General features: G+C 29.5%; 1 protein-coding gene across 1 annotated transcript in view; it reads left to right on the top strand.

Annotated features, from left to right (window-relative positions):
- The first annotated feature begins 5,443 nt into the window (after positions 1-5,443).
- Positions 5,444-23,098, top strand: part of Septin4 (Septin 4) — a 58,198-nt gene continuing 40,543 nt past the window's right edge. Inside the window, exon 1 of the mRNA XM_076409723.1 lies at positions 5,444-5,586. Coding sequence (XP_076265838.1) covers positions 5,580-5,586 — 7 coding nt within the window. The 5' untranslated portion in view covers positions 5,444-5,579. The remainder of the gene's footprint in view (positions 5,587-23,098) is intronic.

The following is a 23,098-nucleotide window of genomic DNA, read 5'->3' as shown; positions in this document are numbered from 1 at the left end:
AAATGCAGTTACAGCACCATTAAAATTATTTGCCACCTATAAAATGTAGTGTGAGATTTCCAAACATTAATACATAACTTCTTCATACTGATACTTATATTTCCCTTTTAATTTCCAGAAATTAAAGCGAAAATAAAAACTCCACGTTCCTGCCAAAGCTCTACTATACTAGACGTTGGTCCAATCTCTTCAACACAATGGCATATTGTTATATAACCAGCAGTCCCAAATGTCCCAAAATCCATCAACCACTCTCTCTTTATATGGAATTTACCCATTACCACAGGTGGTAAATTTCCTAGAGAACATGGAGACTAAGTAACACACAAAATCTGAATTCAGGATAAGGATACCAAGCGTAGATAAATTGAAACATCGTCGGTTGTTGCGCCAAATAATATCGATATTGTACGTGATCTTATAATGCGAGACTGACAAAAGATATACCGTAAGATATCTATGCAGACTGCCATAATGACAAATGCTCAAAAAACAACTACCTTGATTGATGCAAGCAAATATTAAAACAATATGTTCGGAATGCATCAAAAGCAGGGGACATTCTATACAGGGGACGAATTACGGATAAGTCTGAAACAAAATAGAAATCGACAATATGGGACTTAAGAAAAGTAAATCTTAAGAAAAGGATTAAAAAAAATTAATTGGCCGTAATATAGTTGAATCATCCGCCATACAATCCTGATTTGGCACCTAATTATTTTATTCCGGTACGTTAAAATAACAAATTACGTGATTTAAAAATGCCTGTTTTAGTGTTATTTACATTAATTTTCAATGTTTTGAAAAACAATACATTCAGTATTATAAATAACAACCTTCGCGTACGTAAGAACAAATAGCGCAAATAGTATCATGAAAATTTAATTTCTTCAATGACAGACTCTTATTTAATGATAATTTCATCGTATATCATTCCGCAAACACTATTCATTGAAATTTCATCAACAAAACCGACAGGGATATGTGACTGCACTATTTAATAAATAACCATTTGTTTTTCATGGTTAACTAGATTAATAGTTTTCTATTTTATAACAATTGTAGCTTAACTCAGATAAATTTTATATGTACTGCAATTTAATCTGGAGAAATATAGAATATATACATTATAAGTGCGATATTACAATATTAATTATGCAATATTGATTAGAAGGTAATCCGTGATCAAAATACAAATTTTAAAGTCGACGTCTTTTTTTTTAGAGTCGAATATGCATTTTTCAATAATCTGTTAATAGGAGATATTAGTAATACTTAATTTATACTATAATATTTATAGAAACATCACTAAATAAATTAATCGTTATCGAGTTATAAAACTATTATTTTAATTATTCAGAATACTGCCGAAAAAATCATATATTTTTAAACGATTAGGACTTTCTTGAAGTTAGATTATTTAAAAATAAACATCTTCAGTTATATAAATGTCGTAGTACATTTTCTTCCTTAAGTTCAGTCTAGAGCTATTAGATTAGATTAATACCAGCTCTTATTATGAGTTAATTCCTGTTCGTATCCAAAAAAATAGATTAATAAATGTATTGCTTTTCGAAGGAATTATAAATAGTATATATAATATATTTCATTACTAAACTGGGCGATATTTAAGACAATAATTATATATTAGGTTAGTGAAAAAGTAATTTAGAGTTCCCCTATATTATATGGCTTTACATATATCTAGTAATAATTATCCATAGAATATTCTAGAGTCCTTCTACTAAGATCATTCATAATAAAATTTGGATGTCTATACAACACAATGGTTAAAGCAAAACTGAGCTAAACGTGACATAACCAAGATGGCGCGCAATCAAAATGGTAGCGGGTCTTTTGCCCCACCTGTTATAGGGTAAATTTTCATCTCATCTTGCTTTATTTCCGAAAAAGTAAAAATTCAGCGCAAAGATATCGAGTGATTGAAAAGAATACCAATGTCAGAATTGGTTTGTTTGTTTTCGTTCTGAAAATTTCGATATTCCAGGAAAAGATGAATTTTACTCTAACCGGCCAATTGTTAAAAAGTCGATAAATTCACACACATATTGATGACGAATGAGGGGATTAAATACTGAAGAAGGATTGAGGAGACATAAGAAGGAATATTAACATATTTTACCGCGTAACATTTTTATGAAACTAAACAGCCCATTAAACAATTTTAAATTACGTATTGCCAAACTAATTTAAATCTAATAAATATAATAATAATCCTTAAAAAAGCACTTATCCTATCACTTTCTATATCTTCATCTATTCTATTATCATATCACTTTACTGCCACACTATACTTAAAATATGAATTGTACTAATATTAATTAATTTAATAGCTAATTAAGATCATCAGTTAAGTTTCTTTGTCATTTTTCAATCAATTCGTTGCCATTATGTTAGTAATAAACATTAGGTTATTCAATTAACTTGTGGAAGTATTTAGTCAACGATATAGGGACATACATAGGATATAGGACAACGATATTTTAGTCAACAGTAGAAATACAATTTTGATGCTAGTTTACTAATATAACAATTAATAAGCAAAATATAACATAACCACAATTCCATTTCGATCTGTCAATTAGTTTTTAAAGTTGTGTTCCTTCTTGTTTAAAAATAGACAAATATAACCATTCCAAAATGGTAAATGTGTTGGGTCGATCTGTCATTTCAAAAAAGTACTTTTAAATATAGAACAAATTATGGGTTTCAAAACGTTGTGCAAAAATGATGCGTAATGGGTGAGGTATTTGCGTCTTTTTACCTCTTTGGATAAAAGAAACACTCAGGATTCAGCATCTCAATTAAAACCATAGACTAAAGAGTGATAAAGTGATGAATCCAGTATCCAGTATTAAGATTTAGGAAAATTAATTTTGTCTATAGATTACCACCAAACTGATTAAACAATAAACTCAAATTTCAACAAAGAAAGTGTCTTAGGACTCGGCTTCATAATAATTAAAAAAAGAAAATGAAAGAACATAATGCATAAGCAAATCTCTTTGAGCACCTTCATTGTTCGTTTTGCATAAACTCCACTATTTTTTAAAATTTAATTTAAACTATTTAAAGAAATGCTTCGAGTAACTGCGGAACGATTGTCATTTCAGCGTCAACCCGCCTTCTTTTCTTGATAGATAATTTGATTCCGTTTAATTGAATGAATTCAAATGAAAACTTTTGATCTCCTCTGAATGCTACCTACTGCACAATTTAGGAAACGCATAGGGTTTGAAACACAACTTTTTAATTACTTAAAAACTATTTTATTTTAATGGGAAAAACAACGACATTACTGCCGAACCAATCCTATTTTAATGACACCACACGAATTTTTAAAACCACTGTATAATACACTTACCTTAACAACAACATATTTAGACCATATAGACTCTGTTGGATGAGCTGCCAAAAAAGTCCAAATCGCCCTCTACACGCAGATATCTGCATTTATTTCGAGGCAAATGGTAAAAAATTTAACTCAAAATTGTCTTCTTAGTAAGCCTGATTCCAATTTAGATGATGTTGGTCACTGGCCAATCCAAAAAGATGTCAGTCTGAAGTTATCGGTGGATGAGGTATTCGCAGTAAATCTTTATTAATTAAAAATTTATCCAACAGCTTTACATGAATAAATAAAGTTTAATTTTAAAGGATATTAAAAGTTTACACTAATTGGATAAAATATATTCTATGTAACTTGATATATTGACATAAACTGCGTTATTATTAAGTTACTGTTCCTAACAATAATATTAAGAATAGTTTACAAAATGTATTGTGGTTATATTAAATAATCTACAATCTATTTTAGAATATTTTTATGAACAATATAACATACTATATTTAATTGCTGAACTACTTTGAAAACGGGAAAATATTATCTAGGTCTCTGTATTGAGATAGTAGGCGGCATGAATGTTTGTATATAGATAATCTAACAGATTAATCCTGTTGTTCGTTGATTCCTTGTTAAATATCTTGAATGCATACTATATTAATATTCGATAGATTTAAAATTAAATATGAATATTGGTGTATATCATATATCATATATATATATATATATATATATATATATATATATATATATATATATATATATATATGTGTGTATATATATATATATATATATATATATATATATATATATATATATATATATACGTTAAACTGTAGGACTAGTCCAAATAAACCCTCGTTGGTAAAAGGAAACTTTAAAATATATTAAAAAAGCATAATTAAAAAAAATATTATTGGCTGACTATTAAAAAAGATATTCCTTTTTATTATATTCTTGTCAATAAGTAAAAGATAATATAAAAATATATTAAGTTCCGGCTTGATTGACGCAGTGGTAAAGGCGCTACGGGTTCGAAACCTGCATAGTCCATTCCACATAAACCCTAGTTGTTAAAGGAAACTCTAAAATATATTAAATAATAATGATAATAATGATTAACATTATTTTAAATTTTACTATTTTACTATTTTAAACTTTACTACAAATTCCAATTTGTTGCTAAAACCTGATCTAGTTCCGAAGGTTACTTTAAGTTGTTTTTAATTTATTTAAATTAAGAAGACCTCGATTAAAGCATTTAACATTCTTCTAATTCTGTTAGAACTTTCTTTGATCCAAATATGTCCAAATATATATATATGTACATATAGAAACTAAAAAACTGACAACATTTATTTTTTTATTTGAATTGTAGAATTCAACATCAATTTTGTTCATAGTTAAATATAATAGTATAGATAACTGTATATGTGCTGTATCAGATACGTCACTAGATGGCAATAGTTTGACAAATATGATAAAAATAGAATTTTTAAATCCAAAATAAAACAGTTTATGTTAAGAAATAATACTTAATTAGTGTTTAACAATTAGTATTAATGGTAATATGATATAGAGTATATGTTAAATAATTAACAAAAAAAATCAATAATTTTTATTATTGTCAATATTAGTAAGCAAAATTCAAAATAACGTTTATTATATGATTGTATTATATTTATATTGGATTATATTATATTAGCTACATAATATTGGGTATGACCTTGTTAACGAAATTATAAAATAATATTAGACTAGTAATGTTATGCAACCCATAATTCAAACACAAGTATTGAGTATTTACATGGCCAGGTGTAATGCGCAGACTGGGGATCGAGAATTCAAAATTTTAACGCGCTCCCACAAACAATACGTACGGCCGTATTGATCGCTGTGCCCGCGTTGTTCGTACACGTACAGTGGAGCCCCTTTTGTTCCCATTCTTTTCCGTATATACGTGAATGCACGCTTGTTATATCCCCGATCTACCATACCCATTTAAAAACTAAGCCTAGCATAACAGTGAACTGTTTAGTGAATCTTTGCGCAGCGGCTTGCCATTTTTTCTCACATTTTGATTGGATATCAGTCGGTTTCTTCGTTTGTTATTGTATTCAGTGGAGTATTATGGAATACAAACAGATTTAAATGAAAGTGGAGGAATAGTCAATTAATTATTTTTTGACTAATAAAAAGGAAGTTATCAGTTATGGCAGGTAAAATTAATAAAACTTTTTTTAATAGTGAGACATCTTTATTTAATTTTGTGAATGAATTTTATCTACAAAAATACTAGGTAAATGTAGAAGTGTAATTTATATATATATATATATATATATATATATATATATATATATATATATATATATATATATATATATATATATATATCCCAGTACTGTAGAGATATGTTATTATTTTGTTATTTATTTACATATTTATCGATTATGTTAAATTTTGTTTTGTCAAAATATTTCTATTATTTTATATAACGTCTGTATAATAATATTAAGGGTGTACTAAAAATGGTGGTTGACATTTTCGTCAAATTGAACTACCCTATATAAAATATTTATGTTTTAATATCGTTTATCTAATTTAGACTATTATCTCATTATATTTATGATTATTATTATTCTGCGATATAGACATTTATTGCCTGTAAATCATGTTCTATATGGAACCACAATAATTTAGGTATTAAGAGTTAATTTCAAAGGTTATTTTTATTCCTGTAACAATATTTAACATCACAGTAGGACTTTTAATTGAAAATTAAGTTGAGATTTCGTTCAAATTATGTACGTGACTATTCCGTGTAATTGAAGCCTATTAGTTATTTCCACTATTGCTCATATCCTCACATTTCATGATGTTCTATACATCAAAACGTTTGGTTTTATTGTTTTACGCTCATATTTAGCGTTAATGTAGGATATGTATTTGAAAAATTAGCAAAGGTTTATTTAAATTTTATTGTAGCTAAAATATATAATTGGAGCTTATCATAATCTGTACTATACAATTTTCAGTAATCAGACCAGTAATAATTGTATTAACTAATGAAATGTTTATTTACTAATTTAATAAGTAAATATTTATTTTAATTATTTATGTTTGAGTTTTAAGCGTGAAGATATAGAAGTTACGAAATGTTATGCATTATTTAATTCATCTCTAATTCAAGAAGGAAGTCATTTTGACTTTGTGTTGTAAACAGTGTTTTTAGGATCTAATATTTTGGAGACAATTTTAAAATGGATAATTTTGAGCTTACATTCATTTTCAGAAGAGACTCAAAGAATCAATAAGGTTTTTGTATATTATATAACATATCTATTAATTTTATTGTGATTTAAGAAAATAATTTATATAATAATTTATTTTACATATATTGGATTAAGGAAAAATAACTGTCGTCTTTTCATAGCGAAATTATTCATATAAATATCAAACACTAATCAATGATATCTGTTTTGATTATTGATATTTTGCTCCTTTTTGGTCAAACCATAACTCCATCACCATAGAACTTCTGAGGCTTGTAAAACCTGATGCATACCCGACCAGGAGTGACAAGTTTTACTAGGTTATATGGGACTGGTTCTGGGGTTACCATGACACTAAACCAATCTCCTCGCAACTGAGCACTAGAGATCACTACTACAGTTTAATTTGGGAATATGGAACCCGTCGACCGGGCAGCTATTATGGGGCAGGAAGGCCCAGCGAAATCTAACTAGTATATTAACTATTGTTCCGTAAATTTGAGTTAAAATACGACGGAGTAGTGTCGTGTAGGGAAAAAATAAGAGCTTCAACGACGAAAGAAGTTTAAAAGAACACATATCAACCAGGTCGCGAATGAGTGCATTCTCGGAAGATCTGGAACTGAGATGTTGTTTGTGGTGGTACATAAAGTATTCGATGTTTGAGGTATCAGTTTATGTATGACTTTGATCATTTATGGCAAACCATGTAGCGTTAATAATTCTCTTTAGAAGCTTATTTTGAAAACCTTGAAGCAGTTCGAACCTGGTTTGAGGTTACAAATTTGAAATAGACGTTAGATCCATAAAGGAAAACGAGACGTATTAACATCTTGTACAATAAGCGTTTGATGGAGATTGTGAGTCTGTTGGTATTGCAGAGAGCAGAGGAGGTAACAGGTTTGTTATCCCCGAACATTTCTGGAAAACTTTCTGAATTTCTGGATTAAAGGAATTTTATGGAGGCTGGAACAAATGAGAGTCGGGCAGGGTTTGTTTTAAGGTTTGGGCTATGGAGCGAATGTATAAAATCTTCTCAAACAATATCTCTTAATTTTGGCCTGGCTACTAAAAGTGTGTATGATCTATTACTGTCATGATGGAAGACAGCGCCTTTGTTTATTGATCAATTATGAGTTTAAAATCGTTGACAGTAAATAATTAGTAATATTTCTAGATTCGAATAGTTCGTAATGAACAATTCCTTTCAAATCGCACTAAACATTTCATGGAATGACCTTCCTTCGCGTTAATACAAATCGACATTGTTATTGCCATACGCCATACAATCCATTTGTCACTAGTAATCATTTGTTTCAAAAATACTTTGATTTCGTTTCGCTTCAGCAAGTGAAAACATGGTCTATAAAATGTTGTACTGTTAATTCATATGGAAATATAATATATCGATATTATTAAGAATTTCCACTCCTCTACTTTTTTAACAACTGATTCATTAGGGCGAAGTTTATCTTCAAAAACAAAAACACAATTATTCTGACATTGGAGTTCCTTAAACTTTCATCACCATAAAGTCCACGAAATTATGGCGAAAAAACCAAATTTAACGAAAATTACCTTCTAGAATCGCCATTTTCATACCATAATAACTTTTGATTAAGTAAACAAATGAGGCTACAATTTTAATATACTTACAGCAGCCACCATATAGATTTTCTGGAAGACCAGCAAAATATCTCATACAGCAGGTATTACCTCTTCATTTCGAAGTGGAAAATTGATCTAAATAGAGTTTCAAGGTGCATACAGCACCTATGATTATTAAAAGGCTTGGTTAAGACAAATATCTGTGCTATCGAATTTGATAACGTACACAATTATTACAATATTACACTATCTGCCAATATATTATACAATTAAAAATTATTATAATACGCGTAACTTTTATTGCGCCCAATACTAGTCTGTTCCTAAATATTTTCATTAATTGTAACACTTAAGAATTACATTCTTAAAACACTTAAATTATCTCCGAAGTAGCCTCACTCGTGTGTGCTACGAAATAATGCACAAACAAACAAAGTATTTCAACTATTTAAATAGAATGCACAGTAATTGTAATTCTAATGAGTTTTTTAATAGCAAACAAATGTAATATGAGTTTCGAAAACTCCCTATTGAAAGGATCTAAAAGGAAAGAAAATGACTATCACACGAATTCTCTGAAAATGTCATTTCTAAGCTTTCCGGACAACAAAGAAAAAATTTCATATGACGTATTGCTATTGGCGATGAAAAAGTACCAAAACAAGCGCATAGAGCTATAGGTTACTTCAGGAAAGCCACCCATCAACACCAACTGAATAAATTGAACGACGTACTGTTGCAAAAAAGTCTGGAAATAGCGAGTAACAAGCGAAAAGTCATTATCTTGAATGCCACAACACAACACTCTGTGAAGAGTGAACACACTGTTCACTCGAATGGGAAGTTCTGCCGGAATCAGTTTACTCACCAGTCATACCGCCTTCTGGCTTATCAGTCGTTCAGAGCGATGCGATATTAAATTCTGACCTCTTGGGACGAATATGATGGCTATTTATGTTTCTGGTCTAGTAATTAAAGAAACAAATATTGATCAAAAGTTGTTTTTCAAAAAATTCAAAATTCAGTAAAATCAACAATCAAATCAATCTCAATCCGATTGAGATGACTATAAAACACACGTTGAATGTTTCAACTGACTCTTGAACTGTCGAAAATCGTTGACAACGTAATTTTTGTCTTTAATGTGCAGAGTAAAAAGGTCATCGGGTACCAAATCAGAACTGTACATAATCACGATGATCCATCAATTCGATATTTTGGCCAGTCAAATAGGTTATTGTCTAAGCCAATGTTAGCGCGCTTGCATGGTCATGATGAAGAATGATTCGCGTCTTCATAAACTTTTTCTCAATTTCTTCGAAGATTTCTGGCAAATAAATAGTCGCTACGTGTTCAGTAATAACGAAGACAACTTTTGTTAGGTTTAACACGTCTTGGAAGGCCGATATAATAAATTTCGGTTTTGTTTAAGGATCATATGTTTGTATGCATTATTGCCCACAACATTATAGACCCATTTTTTGTAACATCTTTATTAGATATGCTTAGTACAATCTTAATTTACAATTAATTTATTACTTCTTTTCCTATGTACTTGGATTAATTAACAAGCAAGACGAGTGCGAGAAAATACATCAATATGTATTCCTTAATTATAAAATTATAATTATTTATTAATTATTAACTTATAGCTATAGTTTACACTAAATGTATAAACTTTGTACAAGTTCGTATGGTTTTGTTCGCTTGAATCTCCTGACATCCTGCGCGTTGTCCAGCAGTTGTATTGCTTCCACGTTAGTATGATTTAGTAATCTTCTTTCGTGTTTCAAGGCGAAATCTTGGATAAATTCGCAAATCCATTTGATTTCCAGGTCATCGTGCAGTTCCTCGTTGGTTATATAGCGATAGGCATTGGTAATCAATCGAAGAACCTTGTTTTGACAGCGTTGTATGACTAGTTGATTTGAATTTTTAATGCAATCCCATATTTGCACCCCATAGGTCCAAATTGGCTTTATAATTGTATTATAGATCAGCCTCTTTGAATTATAGACACATGAATATATTTTTAATATGTTCTTACACAAATCAACACAAGTCTTTTTTTTAATATTTGTCAGATCATACGGGATTCAACAGGAATACATTTTTAATGATATTTTACGGCTAAATCGTCAGACAATGGTCATATTAAAACCTAAGGATGCCACAATCTCAAGGTATATCGCGTGACGATCTTACTTATTATATCGGGTTTTAAACGACCTTCACACAATTCATCCTGGAGCGGTTATCTGCCAAGACTATATTTATTTTATTAGTTTTTTTAAATTCCCCAGGAGCTTTTTCATCACAGAAAGAGTTCAGATGGAAGACTAGAAATGCAAGGAATAATATATAATACCTTCTTAACAGTTTAGTCATTACTTAGTTACTTTTAATCAGCACCTATAATTATTTACCTTTATGTTTGTATTAAACATGACACATTTACCTACAGGATAGAAAATAATATAACAAATTTTTTTAAATGTTGTATGTAATATATTAACAATTCATATTATGAATATATTTCGGCGTGTTACAAGAAAATGTATATTTCGGCGTGTTACAAGAAAATGTAGTACAATTTCTACTAAACCATTTATTATTCAATGACTGTTGAATGTACTGTTTATTTCTTATCAGTTATCTTTCATTTGAGAGTACCGAACAAACACTATTTTCTCGGTCATATTTAGTTTTGATACCTTTTCAAATGACGCTTATGTATTGATACGTTGAAATATTTACGATTTCTATTCCATTTATATGCGTACGGACTACATGACCAGATAGCATCTCAATGTTCTTTATCCGGTCATATCCGGCTTTATTATTAGCGAAATAACACATTTCCATATAATTAACATAATATAGAATACTAGACACCTTTCCTCCTAACGGTATAATTCACAAAAAATACCTAATGTGAAACAAACATTTTTTTTCACCCAGTTTTCTTCAAAATCGAGAAATAAGAGTATAACACTTTATTAGTATTTCTGTATCTTTTTCAAAATTATCAAAATTGGCATTTGTTCCTACTACAACTAAGAAAATAAATAATATATGATATATAGATAGATATATAAATAACTTTTTTATTAGCCTTAATTTTTTTGATATTTTATACTTTTTAGTATAACAATAAATGATCACCTTATTGTTATACTAAAATAGATACAAGACGTAAATATTCTTGTTTACTCATTTTACTATTTTATTCAAACCTCAAATATTTACTCTAAAAGTAATATTTCTCTATAAACAGTAAAAATTGTATTCTACCCTATAGATGAATTCCGTACAAAAAAGATGAGCCTAGGCATTGATTTCTTCAACAATAGCTTAGTTCAAGTCCATATTATTTTCGTTTAGACGGGATATTTTTCTTCGGAGGAAGTTAGAGGGCGATATGAATAATTTTAGCAAATTTTTACTTCACATTTTACAATCTGTACTCAGTGCTTGACTTGATTTATATCAATCTCTCATGATAATCCGGTGTGAATCTGCGTCTTCATTTCGATATGTTTTTTGTTTCTAATTCACTGATCTAAGCTCTTAAACCACTATTCGACAACTTCTTTCAGTTATGTCAGAAATAATGTTGCATTTAATAACAATATATGCGTATCATCTCCAGACTGCTAATTTAAATTTAAATGCTTAATAATTTAAAGAAGTAATATAAACATTCTCATCAAATGACCCTTACTTGATTCATAATTAAATTAAAAAAAGAAAAAAAATATATATATGCTAATACAAAATAACTAATACTTATTAAGTAGCTAAATAGCTATACTAATAAGGTTACATTTTATTATTTTGGTACAGACGTAAACTTGGTCGAGAACGTTAAGTCATAAAAACAAAGTATTATTGAATGATCAGTAAGCTCAGAAAAATAACGGGCATGTTTTATTAGTGATCTGATAAGCTAAATCGGCGAATAGAGTTAATGTTGCAGCAGTTCATTATTTAATTTTTAAATATATCCTCTCGTCCATTTTTCACCAGTCCTTATTAAATGGCTTAAACGTGGTTAAGAAGATGCTCAACTCTTGGGTGGTCTCAAAAGACCTCAAACTTCGCTCTAATAAATACATTTTAAATTTTTCAACATTGATTTGTCTCACTAATAAATTAATTTTCTTCCTATATTTAAATGATTTTTTTAAATATTCCGGCATCATCAGTTTTCATTAATTACAATATATTACTATTAAATGCACATGATACATTATTAATAGCGCATATGTTTATATAACATGTTTTTACTATATACTATGAACAATAACACTAATTTAACATTTTTTTCCAAATTTAAAATGAACTATTCGTTTAATTATTTTTATAGTTTTATGTTTGCATGTATTTTGATCAGAAATTGCAAATGGAAATTCGGTTTATTCAATTTTACTGTTGCCAGTCTTATTGGTCATTTTTCCTAAATAGTAAATGATCCCTTTACAGAAGGAAAAAAACAATATATGAGCAAATGGCCTAGAATTTCCATGTTCAGAACTTAATAACGTTCTACTGAGTAAACCAATGGCATTATCTTTTATATGAGATAATCTAATCTAAGTATTAAGTATAACTATTAATTGAAATAAAAATCTAACTGTTACCTTATAAATGAGCCATATATGACTTCATTGAATAAGTACTACTAGAAATATGCGACTCTAGAGTCATGTATTAGAAAAGCCGAAATTACTTCTAAACATTGTAAAATGAAAATAAACAACTTAATATTTTTAGAATGTCCCCTAAATTGTTATATTAATTATATGTAGTAATTATACCCACCAGTAGCAACTTGATTTATTCTGACTAGTAATAAAAAAACATACAGGCGAATCTTACCAAAAAACAAAAATGTAAACCAAAATTGTTATTTTATTGGACTCTTTCCCGATAGCTACACACATTAAAAGGCAAAGACATTAAAATTTGACATTGATGTGTATTTTGCGGTTAATGTATTCACATTCCATTACTGATTTGTTGAATAACGAGATGTCTGTTCTTTCTATTGCTGCTGTCGCACCACTCTCACCTTCATTTACATAACATCTGGGTCTAGCAATTAGATATTAAATTACTCTAAAATAATAAGTGTAAAAAGTAAAAAGATATACAAACTTAAGATTAAAGTAACGTTCTGATTTGATACGAGTATATGTTTGCATACAGTATACACTTTTCCATTTGACTTTCCATCACTACACTTTTTCACTGAATTTTCATATAAAACTGCTGAAAATAGCTGCCTTTCATTAAGCGAAAGTGAGATTTAATAACTCACACTACTTGTTAATCTATTTGGTTATTTGCAAATAGAGGAACTGTATTAAACATATTTAATTATAACAATTTAAAACTATTGCCTCCGTATCTTAAGGAATTTGTATTTTTATCTCACCTATTATAGTGACTTATTTTATTAACAGGTATGTTTAAGTTAGTCCATTGATATATTACTCATTCTAATATTCAACCTAACAAAATAATGATATAAATGCAAACCATAACATATGCTATTTTAATTCACAAAGAAAACATAAAAAATATTTTATTATGATAGGTATATTTTTTATTATTTTTTAAAACTTGCTAATATATTATTACTAGTCGTTACCACCTAACTCAAAATATGCCTGTACAGTGACTTGGTACTTATATAGGAAAGCCCATTGACCATTACTTAGTCTCGTCCATCGATCGATGGACGAACCTTAATAAAACAAAATTTAGTAGCATTTTTCGGTGTTTGGAGTATAGTCTTTCCTCCTGTTTTGTGGCGAATCTCTTAATGTTCTCTATGACAGTTGGAATCGGACGGTCTCGGAGTAATTGTTCCTATAGTATCTGGGCACACCCACAATACTTCTCAGGATCTTATTAATCTAATTCGACTTAGTTCCGGCAGAACATCTCCATGCTTATATATAAGAAGAAAAATACCATTGGAAACATTGTTATTATAAGCGATATCAGGTGTCTGCACTAATGATGTGACAGAATTTCCCAATAGTAAATAAATTTGAACTCACTGGTATACATACAAATATTTAAAATATCCTCGCTATTTATTAATTACGCTTGCATGCCATATAAAACGTGATCTAACTACACGTTATATTCCGAAACAAATATTTTAGTTATTTTTAAATGTATTCTTAGACCATCATAAATATTATATTATATACAGTCAAACATTTGATATATAACGTTATATATTATTTTATTAATGAAATACTGAGTAACTAGTACGTAAGCAGGAAATAGAATTATAAATAATTTACAATAAAAATTAAACCAGCAAAATAAATTCCCCAAATTTTCTTGGAATTTTCAATTATAAATAACACCACAAAATTACACAATTACTATATTAATGCTGAATTGTTATAAATTTAGTAGTCAACGGCAATATGGTCATTTGAGTTAAACAATCTTCTGCGGTGTTACAAGTAATTGAATTAGAATACAATGAGAATCGTAAATTCCCATTTAAGGATGTTTCGAAGCAATAGATTAAAATAAAATACTCTATTGTGTTTTACGTAACAATGTAAATTAATTTGATTACATTAGTAATAATTAAAAACGTTTTGTGAATGGTCCCGTTATTAATCAATACAAATGTGAATTTATAACAGATGGCCAAATTATACTATATTCTTCTACAACTTGGTCATAATATGTCAACGAAGCATCTTTTTTTGTATAAGCCAAGTTATCCAAATGGCCTGTTGCTGATGTTGCTTTAGATTAAGGAATTTTGATTTTTCGAGTGATATATATCAATTGAGAAGTCCCCAGTTTACCATAGTAAAACACATTTTTTTGGCAATTTTTTTTAATTCTACATAATTCCATTCAAGGATGATACACTGATTATAGCAACCCTCCAACTTTTCGATACCATTATTGTAGTACGATTTGTACTTTGCTTCAAAATAGGCCTCAGTTTCGTCGATCACCTCTTCATTCAACGAAAATTTCTTCCCATTCTGTTGAGATCTGAGAACAGGAAATAGTCGCTAGGGGGCCAGATCTGGAGAATACGGTGGATGAGGAAGCAATTCGAAGCCCAATTAATGGGGCTTTTTTGACACGTTGCATTGTCTTGGTGAAGCAGCACACTGTTTTTCTTCAAATGCGGCCGTTTTGATACCTTTAGAGCGTCTGCTATTTCATTCAATTTATGGTCATTCAAAATCATTTTGTGAATTTTTTTAATGTGTTCATCGGTAACAACCTCCTTTGGTCACCCACTGCGTTCACCGTCTTCAGCATTCATTTCACCACGTCTAAACTTAGCATACCAATCCTTGATGGTTGATTTTCATGAGGCAGTATCCGGAAACTCGGCATCAAACCAAGTTTTTGCTTCAACTGTGTTTTCCTTTTCCTTTTTATTCATATTTTTCACAATAACAAAATCTCACTTGTTGCTTCACTCAAAATGCTATAATTCACAAACTAATGATTCGAAGCTGTTAAATTTATACACACATCTTTTGAGGGTTAGGGATAACTAAAAAACATTGATTTAATTCTAATAGCGCCATCTATGTGTCAGGCCGGAAACTCGTCAATTGACCTATTAGGTCTTGGATTACGACTGGGATTACCATGTTTCAATTACCTACCGCTAATGATGAGAGGGTAGGGCTTTAATCAGCTGATTTGAATGTTGTAAGGTGCTAAGGGAGAACCCCACATTGAGCATATTTGTGAAGCATTTCACGAAAGGCATACCTGATTCGAGATGTGTGTTCCCATTCCTCATAAATCATGGGGAGTTGAGTAACGCGCGGACTCTTTTGGATTGAAACACTTTGAGTTGTCTCTCAGAGACTTACTTGTACCACATTTATGCTGCATAGAGGTAGACTGGCCGAACCAGCATTTTATACAGGATTGCTTTCTGCGCAATTGAGAGTTTTCCTGCAAAGTAAAGCAAATAGAATGCCATACACATCATTGCTTTTGCAGATGGCATGTTATATTTGGGATGACCACTGAAACCTACGACCGAAATGATAACCAAGGTATGTGTGTTAGAGCCAAGGTAGGGTACTTTTTTGATTTGAAGGCGGCACGCGCGGAGCTTTCTCCGACAATGGAACAGGATAGCTCGTGTTTTATTTGGTCCAAGGAAGTATCATTAATTTTTAATATATATATATATATATATATATATATATATATATATATATATATATATATATATATATATATATATATACATTTATATATATTACATATTTTTATATATATATATATATATATATATATATATATATATATTTATAAATATAAATATATATATATATATATATATATATACATTTATATATATTACATATTTTTATATATATATATATATATATATTTATAAATATAAATATATATATATATATATATATATATATATATATATAAATATATATATATATATATATATATATATATAAATATATATATATATAAATATATATATATATAAATATATATATATATATATATATTCTACTATATTCTACTAACAAAAAATAAAAAATGTTGAAAATAAGGACTATTGCTGATCACCACACTAGTGCTGCCGCAAAAGTGCTGTTACAAACATGCGATCACAAAATTGAGAAAAATTTAAAAGGAATCTCTCATACACATAACTATCACTAAAACACGCACATGTATTTCCAATGGATGTCCATCGATGGCAAAGCAATTTCGGGTTTTGCTAATAGATAGTTTTAAAGTCATATATCTCTTATACTTATTCAATAAAACTATAATACTATAGTGCGTTTGGAAGTCTATAGAACATTCCAGATATAAAAATAGCTTTGAAAATACACAAGGTCATTTTCACCAAATTTTATTATTTTACTTGTACTTGTTGTACTCTGAAAACGGTAAAACAAGCTCATCAAAAATGAGTGTTTAAGTGAACGAAAATGTCACAATGTTTTCGTTCCTGAAATTCTGACGTTTAAAAGTGTACCTAGCCTCTTTATTAAGTCTAAAAACATTATCCCTAAAATAATAACTTTATAACATATTCATTATCAATTACATCCTAAGCTGACTTGGTTCCTTTTACAGTTCTGTGATAGTCGCGGATTCTAATCCTACTGGGACATGGTTGTAAATGTATGTTTGTGTAAATTATTATTTATAATTGTAATTAACTATAAGACAAGAGTGCAGAATCAGTATGGTAGGTTCGGTCGGTAGGCTTAATGCTGAAAATCATGGTTCGAAACTCACGTTAAGCTGTAAGGTCCAGTGCAGCTACAGCTTGGTAAAAAGGAGACTCTAAAATATGAAAAATACATCCTAAAACACAACAATGTCTAATCAAAACTAAATAAGAATATCAAATAACCGTAATTGAGTAAAGTTTTCTTATCTCATTTATATTTTAGTTTCTTTTATGTTTCTTCTATCTAAATCAGAAAAATAGAAGTAAGGTTATCTACGCTAAGATACTACAACTTACTGCTTGTTCGTTAATTTAAGCCTTCGAATAAATCAATAAAAGTATGTCGAAAACATGACAAATAAGGTGTATGTTACAACAACTGGAATTTTAATCCGCAGTTTTTTGACCTCTTCGAGAAAATAGTGGAAAATTATTTTGTCTACAATCCCAGCTAGTCAAGTTTATTATTTTACCTTGATGACCATTAAATGAAAAAAATCCTTTTGAATAAAAAAATTAAGCTAATACATATTTGGACCCTAACTCGCTTTAGATTCGAAATACCGGGTTCATACCAATCCTAAGCTCTGAATCACAAAACTTGAACCAAAATATAGCTCACATTACCTAATCCGATATCTAAGGCTTCTATTTAAATCTTCCTGAGTTAAACAATCATTCGATAATCCATCAAAGAAATAAAATGGTGAACTTAATAGCGGTAACTTTTATCAACACAATGCGCACAATATTGAGTAATCTATTAGATACGAGTCAACAACTTTATATAATTGATATAAAATGTCTTAAATATTTATAGTAGTATTAATCTAATCCAGCAATATATTAATAGATATAACACCTCAAAACATCAATAATGTTAATATCGTTCCATGAAATCAAAAATGATTTCATTTATGATACGTTCGAACATTTGTCGTAATTTCGCAAAAATAAATTCGAGTCTTAATATTAATAAAGCAGTTATAGGTACTCTTGCCACTTTCTGACTTTATAGTGGCTATGTTTATGATTGTGACTTCACTTTTGATCTTTTACTATGTTCTTGTCTTTTATGCTAAATTCACAATAATTAAGCTTTTAAAACAATTCTCAACAACTTTTTCAATTAAATCGGCATTACCATATGCTTCTAGAAACAATCGACATATCCTAGCTGCAAATTCCTTCAAATTAATTATGTAGAATTAAAAATACCCGCAAATAACAATTACTCGTCTCAAGACACGAATACAAAATACAAATATATATGTGTTGCTGATACAAAATCGCGATATATATTACTTAACTGATGCATTCTTATTTTGTATATAATAGAATATACTTATACAAAAAATAACACCTAATATAGTACGAGTATTATGCTATATATTTATATTAAAGGTGGATAGACAGTGAGTGCGGTGCAAATATGAATATTTATTTTATTTAAGCTGTTACAAACAAACAAACCTATATTCATAAATATTATGGGAACAATGATATAAGAGGGCCTATGGGATTCAAAACTCGGACTAAATCAGCTGCAATCGTTCTTTCATTCTTTCGGTTTAATGAGACCCTCGAAAGGTTCTTAGAAGTAACTACTTCTTATACAAAGAAGGTCTGTACTTCCATAAAAATAATTAATTAAATATATAAAAAATAAGCTGTTTATTTTTCAGCAAAATCAAAAATTATGGAGCAATTCTTCTATATAAAAGTATGTACTGAGACGGTCTCAAGGACCTCAGTTTTTTGGCTCAATATTAGGCAGATACTTTAATTTTAGGAAGTACCACGTATTATACAAGGGATAAATAGTCTAATAAAAGCACAATAAAAAAGCGAATTTCTTATTTTTTAGTAATTTAATGTTTTAGTATTCCCAGTTATACTTTAACAAATACATTTTTCAAAATGCAACCGAGCACACTCATATTACAGAATTATTTAATGGAATGTTTACTTTTCTATGCACAGTTTGTAATCAATACTTGACTCAAGTTTATGATTTTCAATTCAGCGATAGTTCATGATGATTTAATTCGTCTAAACTGTCATTTCCAAACACTTTTGGCTCTTCACTTTTTGTCTTTGGACACCTAATTCATCATCTTTAAGATTTTAACAATAAATAATCACTTGAAATCACAATGAATCATTTCGATGTGTAGATATATTAACTTAAATACTGTTATTGCTTTTATCTAGAACTTTACATGGGAACAATTTCCTGTGAGGCTACACGAACCTGCTTCATTAAAAACATGCTATAATTTTTTATTAACGGTTGTCCATGTTTTATATTTCTACTAATCTCTACAAAATAAAAACATTATAAAAAGCTTTATTTTTGTATGTTTTAGCTTTATACAATTTATATATTTACGCTTTATATAGTTCTGAACTCAAAAGTCAACCAAACCATTCTGAACTAATGACCGGGGTATTTAAAATTTAAGATTCACCAAATTATTTTCTTGATATCAGCGGCTATAGTTAATGGCGTTTCTCGCCTTCCTATGAACCCGGTCTTCCTATGAATGGTCGTAAATATGGTATTAGTAGATTGCATGTATTTTAATAAGCAATATCTATTGGACAAAATGTGAAGTATTAGTGAAAATAACTCTTAAACAACCTAACCTAACCGTAACCGTTAACTGTTTTCCATTTAATATCAGATTGTTCACTGTGTTCGTATACAGGAGCTAATCAGGAGACACTCAAAATTGCATTTTCAACATTTCTTTTGTTGTTTGATTTGAAGATGTCTAATGGATGGTAAAGCACCTGTTTCATATCATAATTGATCCGTTTTGGTGCCAACTGGAAGTCAAATAAAAGATCGAAGACAACTAATTACAAGACTTATTGAACAAAACTTTCAACTCAAACTTTCAAAAAGTTTTCAGACAGCACATAAATGAACTACTTTCATATGGTGTAGCAGACTTTTACATGTGGTCTTATGGAATCACTCGAATTCTACTGAAAATGCCGTTTCTAACCATTTCAACATCGATTTGTTGCCTGCGAGGTAAAAAAAAGAAAAGCTTACTATGGTGCCTTATAACTAGCGATGAAAAGGATTTAGTATGACAGTCTGAAAAGTATAAGTTATAAAGAAAAACATAAAATATGACTGGTAGGTACGCAAGGCGTAGATTATTAGCTACTAAAATCGAATTAAACTGTTACTACAAATGTCTACCGACATCAATTGAATAAACTGACTGACGTTGCCAAAAATACCAGCAATAGCCAATAATAGACGCTGGAAGCCATCCTTTTACGTAACAACGCTTGAAAAATTGATCAGAATACATGCAAGCATATGGGCCATGAAGCTTATCCAACTCTGCTTAGATATCGTTCTGTATTAAATAGTGTGATAAATAAGTTGATAAATTCTGGATAGACAGATATACAAATTTAGAATTCTCTAAAATCTTACTGAAAGGTCTTCGTATAGTAGCCAACTCTCGTAATTATAATTAGCCACCAAAAATATATAGATTACTTTAATGATCCTACTGATGAATAATTCCGATCTGGGTTTACAATAAATCCTCTGGGATATTTTATTCACACGTCCGCCATACGTTTAATTTCTTCGATTTTATGAGATATTGGTCTGGTGTACCTTATCCTATAAAGCACGATTCTGAATCACATTAATAGCCGGATTGTGTTCTGGATCATTCAGATTCGATAGTTGGTATACGGATATAAACTTCATACAGCTAAAAGTATATCGAGATTTATATTTAGATGTGTAAAAGTCGAATGCAGACCGATACTGTATATTTTCGTTTCGAACAATTGTATTGTTGTGTTGATGAAATCATTTAGGAACCGTGCCATTTTACAATATGTCTGCTTATGATTCAATTTTGCTTTAATATATAACAAAGATAACATGTTCATTTCTTAACATGTTAATTTGTAGATTTTTTGATTAAAAAATTGTTTATTTAAAATTAAAATGGGAAAAAGTGTGGTTGAAATATTGTTCTTCGCTGGCTGCTAATTTTACCATCTTCAGGGGACGAATCCTGCTTTCTTTTCGATGCTTCATGTGAATATTACACATTTTCATCAAAAATAACCTCTGGTCTGGCAGTCCATGTGCCATTTATCAGAGGAAATGGTAATAAAACTAAGCATCGAGGGAATAACACGTATGGAATAGAAGTTCCCATTTTAATGTTTCCAAATATTTTTGAAACGAACATACTGAAAAAAGATTTTGTCATGTACCGGAATACCTCTATTATTCAAATAGTTTTTGCTTAATTATAGGATTCAGGCACATCAATTGTAGTAGATCATACCCTTCCTATCTCACTAAATAAGTTATGAAACATATACAGCTACTATTACTTTAACGGAAATATATTTATTAATAGGTACAATTCATCTACTGTTAAATTTGTAATAAATGTAATAAATACGTAAACTGGCAGCTGATTAAAATATCATTTTTTATCAAACCAATTACTATTATTTAAATTATTTTTTGCTTAGAAGAACTCATTTTCACTAAAGCAATTTTTTTGTCTATTTTCAGAATAGCGAAAACCATCTTATCTTAGTTTTATGAAAAGTAAACGGGATTAACGACATATAAATTGTAATATTTCCTGTAATTATTATATTGCGAGTCGTAGAAAACCTTTTACTTGTTTGTTATTTTTAGAAACACTTTTACGATAAAAATATAAAAAATTTGCCTTGTCCAACTGACCAGTAAGAAACTTAAAATATGGTTCAAATACTCTTCTATACACTCGCTCATGGTTCAGATTTTTGAACTATATAAAATAGGTAAAGCGCGCTTATGCGTATCGAACGCTAATTAAGCATTGTAATTTAAATACCCAAGGGAAAGTAACAGCCAGAGTTAAATAGAAATTTAGTTAATTCAACTTGGAAGCATATTTATATACTATAACTAACTAATAATCTAATAATCCCTAATTAATTTTAAAAAATGCTCGGTATGAATGAATTTTTATTATTATTCTCGATTAATTACACATGATATTTCATACTTAAAGAAAAGAGTTTTCCTGAAATACTGACTATTTATAAGGTTTCAATTAGATATTTACAGACACACACAGTTATGATACAGTTTGTTAATCAATTTAAAGCTTTCTGATAAACTATATTTTTTGTTTTGTTTTGTGGTGCATAAATAAACAAAAATGACGGTTTTCCGACGCGCGAACACGCGACCTTTAATTGTCCATGCGCGAGAGAGGGAAACTCCAAGTTGATTCGCAAACTTCCAACGACTGGCCTTGAAATTTATTTACGGTCATCGCAAAGGCCAGACGTACTAGAAATTGTAAACTTTAAAATCGAATGGTAAATCCGTTGGAACCATCGGTATACGCGGGATCAAGACATCCTCTCTTTTGTATTTTCTCTTTATGATTGTTGTTCACCTCAATGGCGTTATTCATCATCTTTGTCCAGCCAGTCTTGTTCTATCGCACAGTCGAGGTTGATTAATGTTACGCAGCATGATGACAACTGATCCTACTTCAAATTGTGAGGTGGTAATCCAGGCAATTCCAGTGAATTTAAAAACTCCGTTTA

Source organism: Rhynchophorus ferrugineus, unplaced genomic scaffold, assembly GCF_030347505.1.
Source record: "Rhynchophorus ferrugineus isolate W39M unplaced genomic scaffold, kcgeb_rfMv2 rfM1, whole genome shotgun sequence".
NCBI classification, from domain to species: Eukaryota; Metazoa; Arthropoda; class Insecta; order Coleoptera; family Curculionidae; genus Rhynchophorus; species Rhynchophorus ferrugineus.
This window is presented reverse-complemented; position numbering and strand designations above follow the sequence as displayed.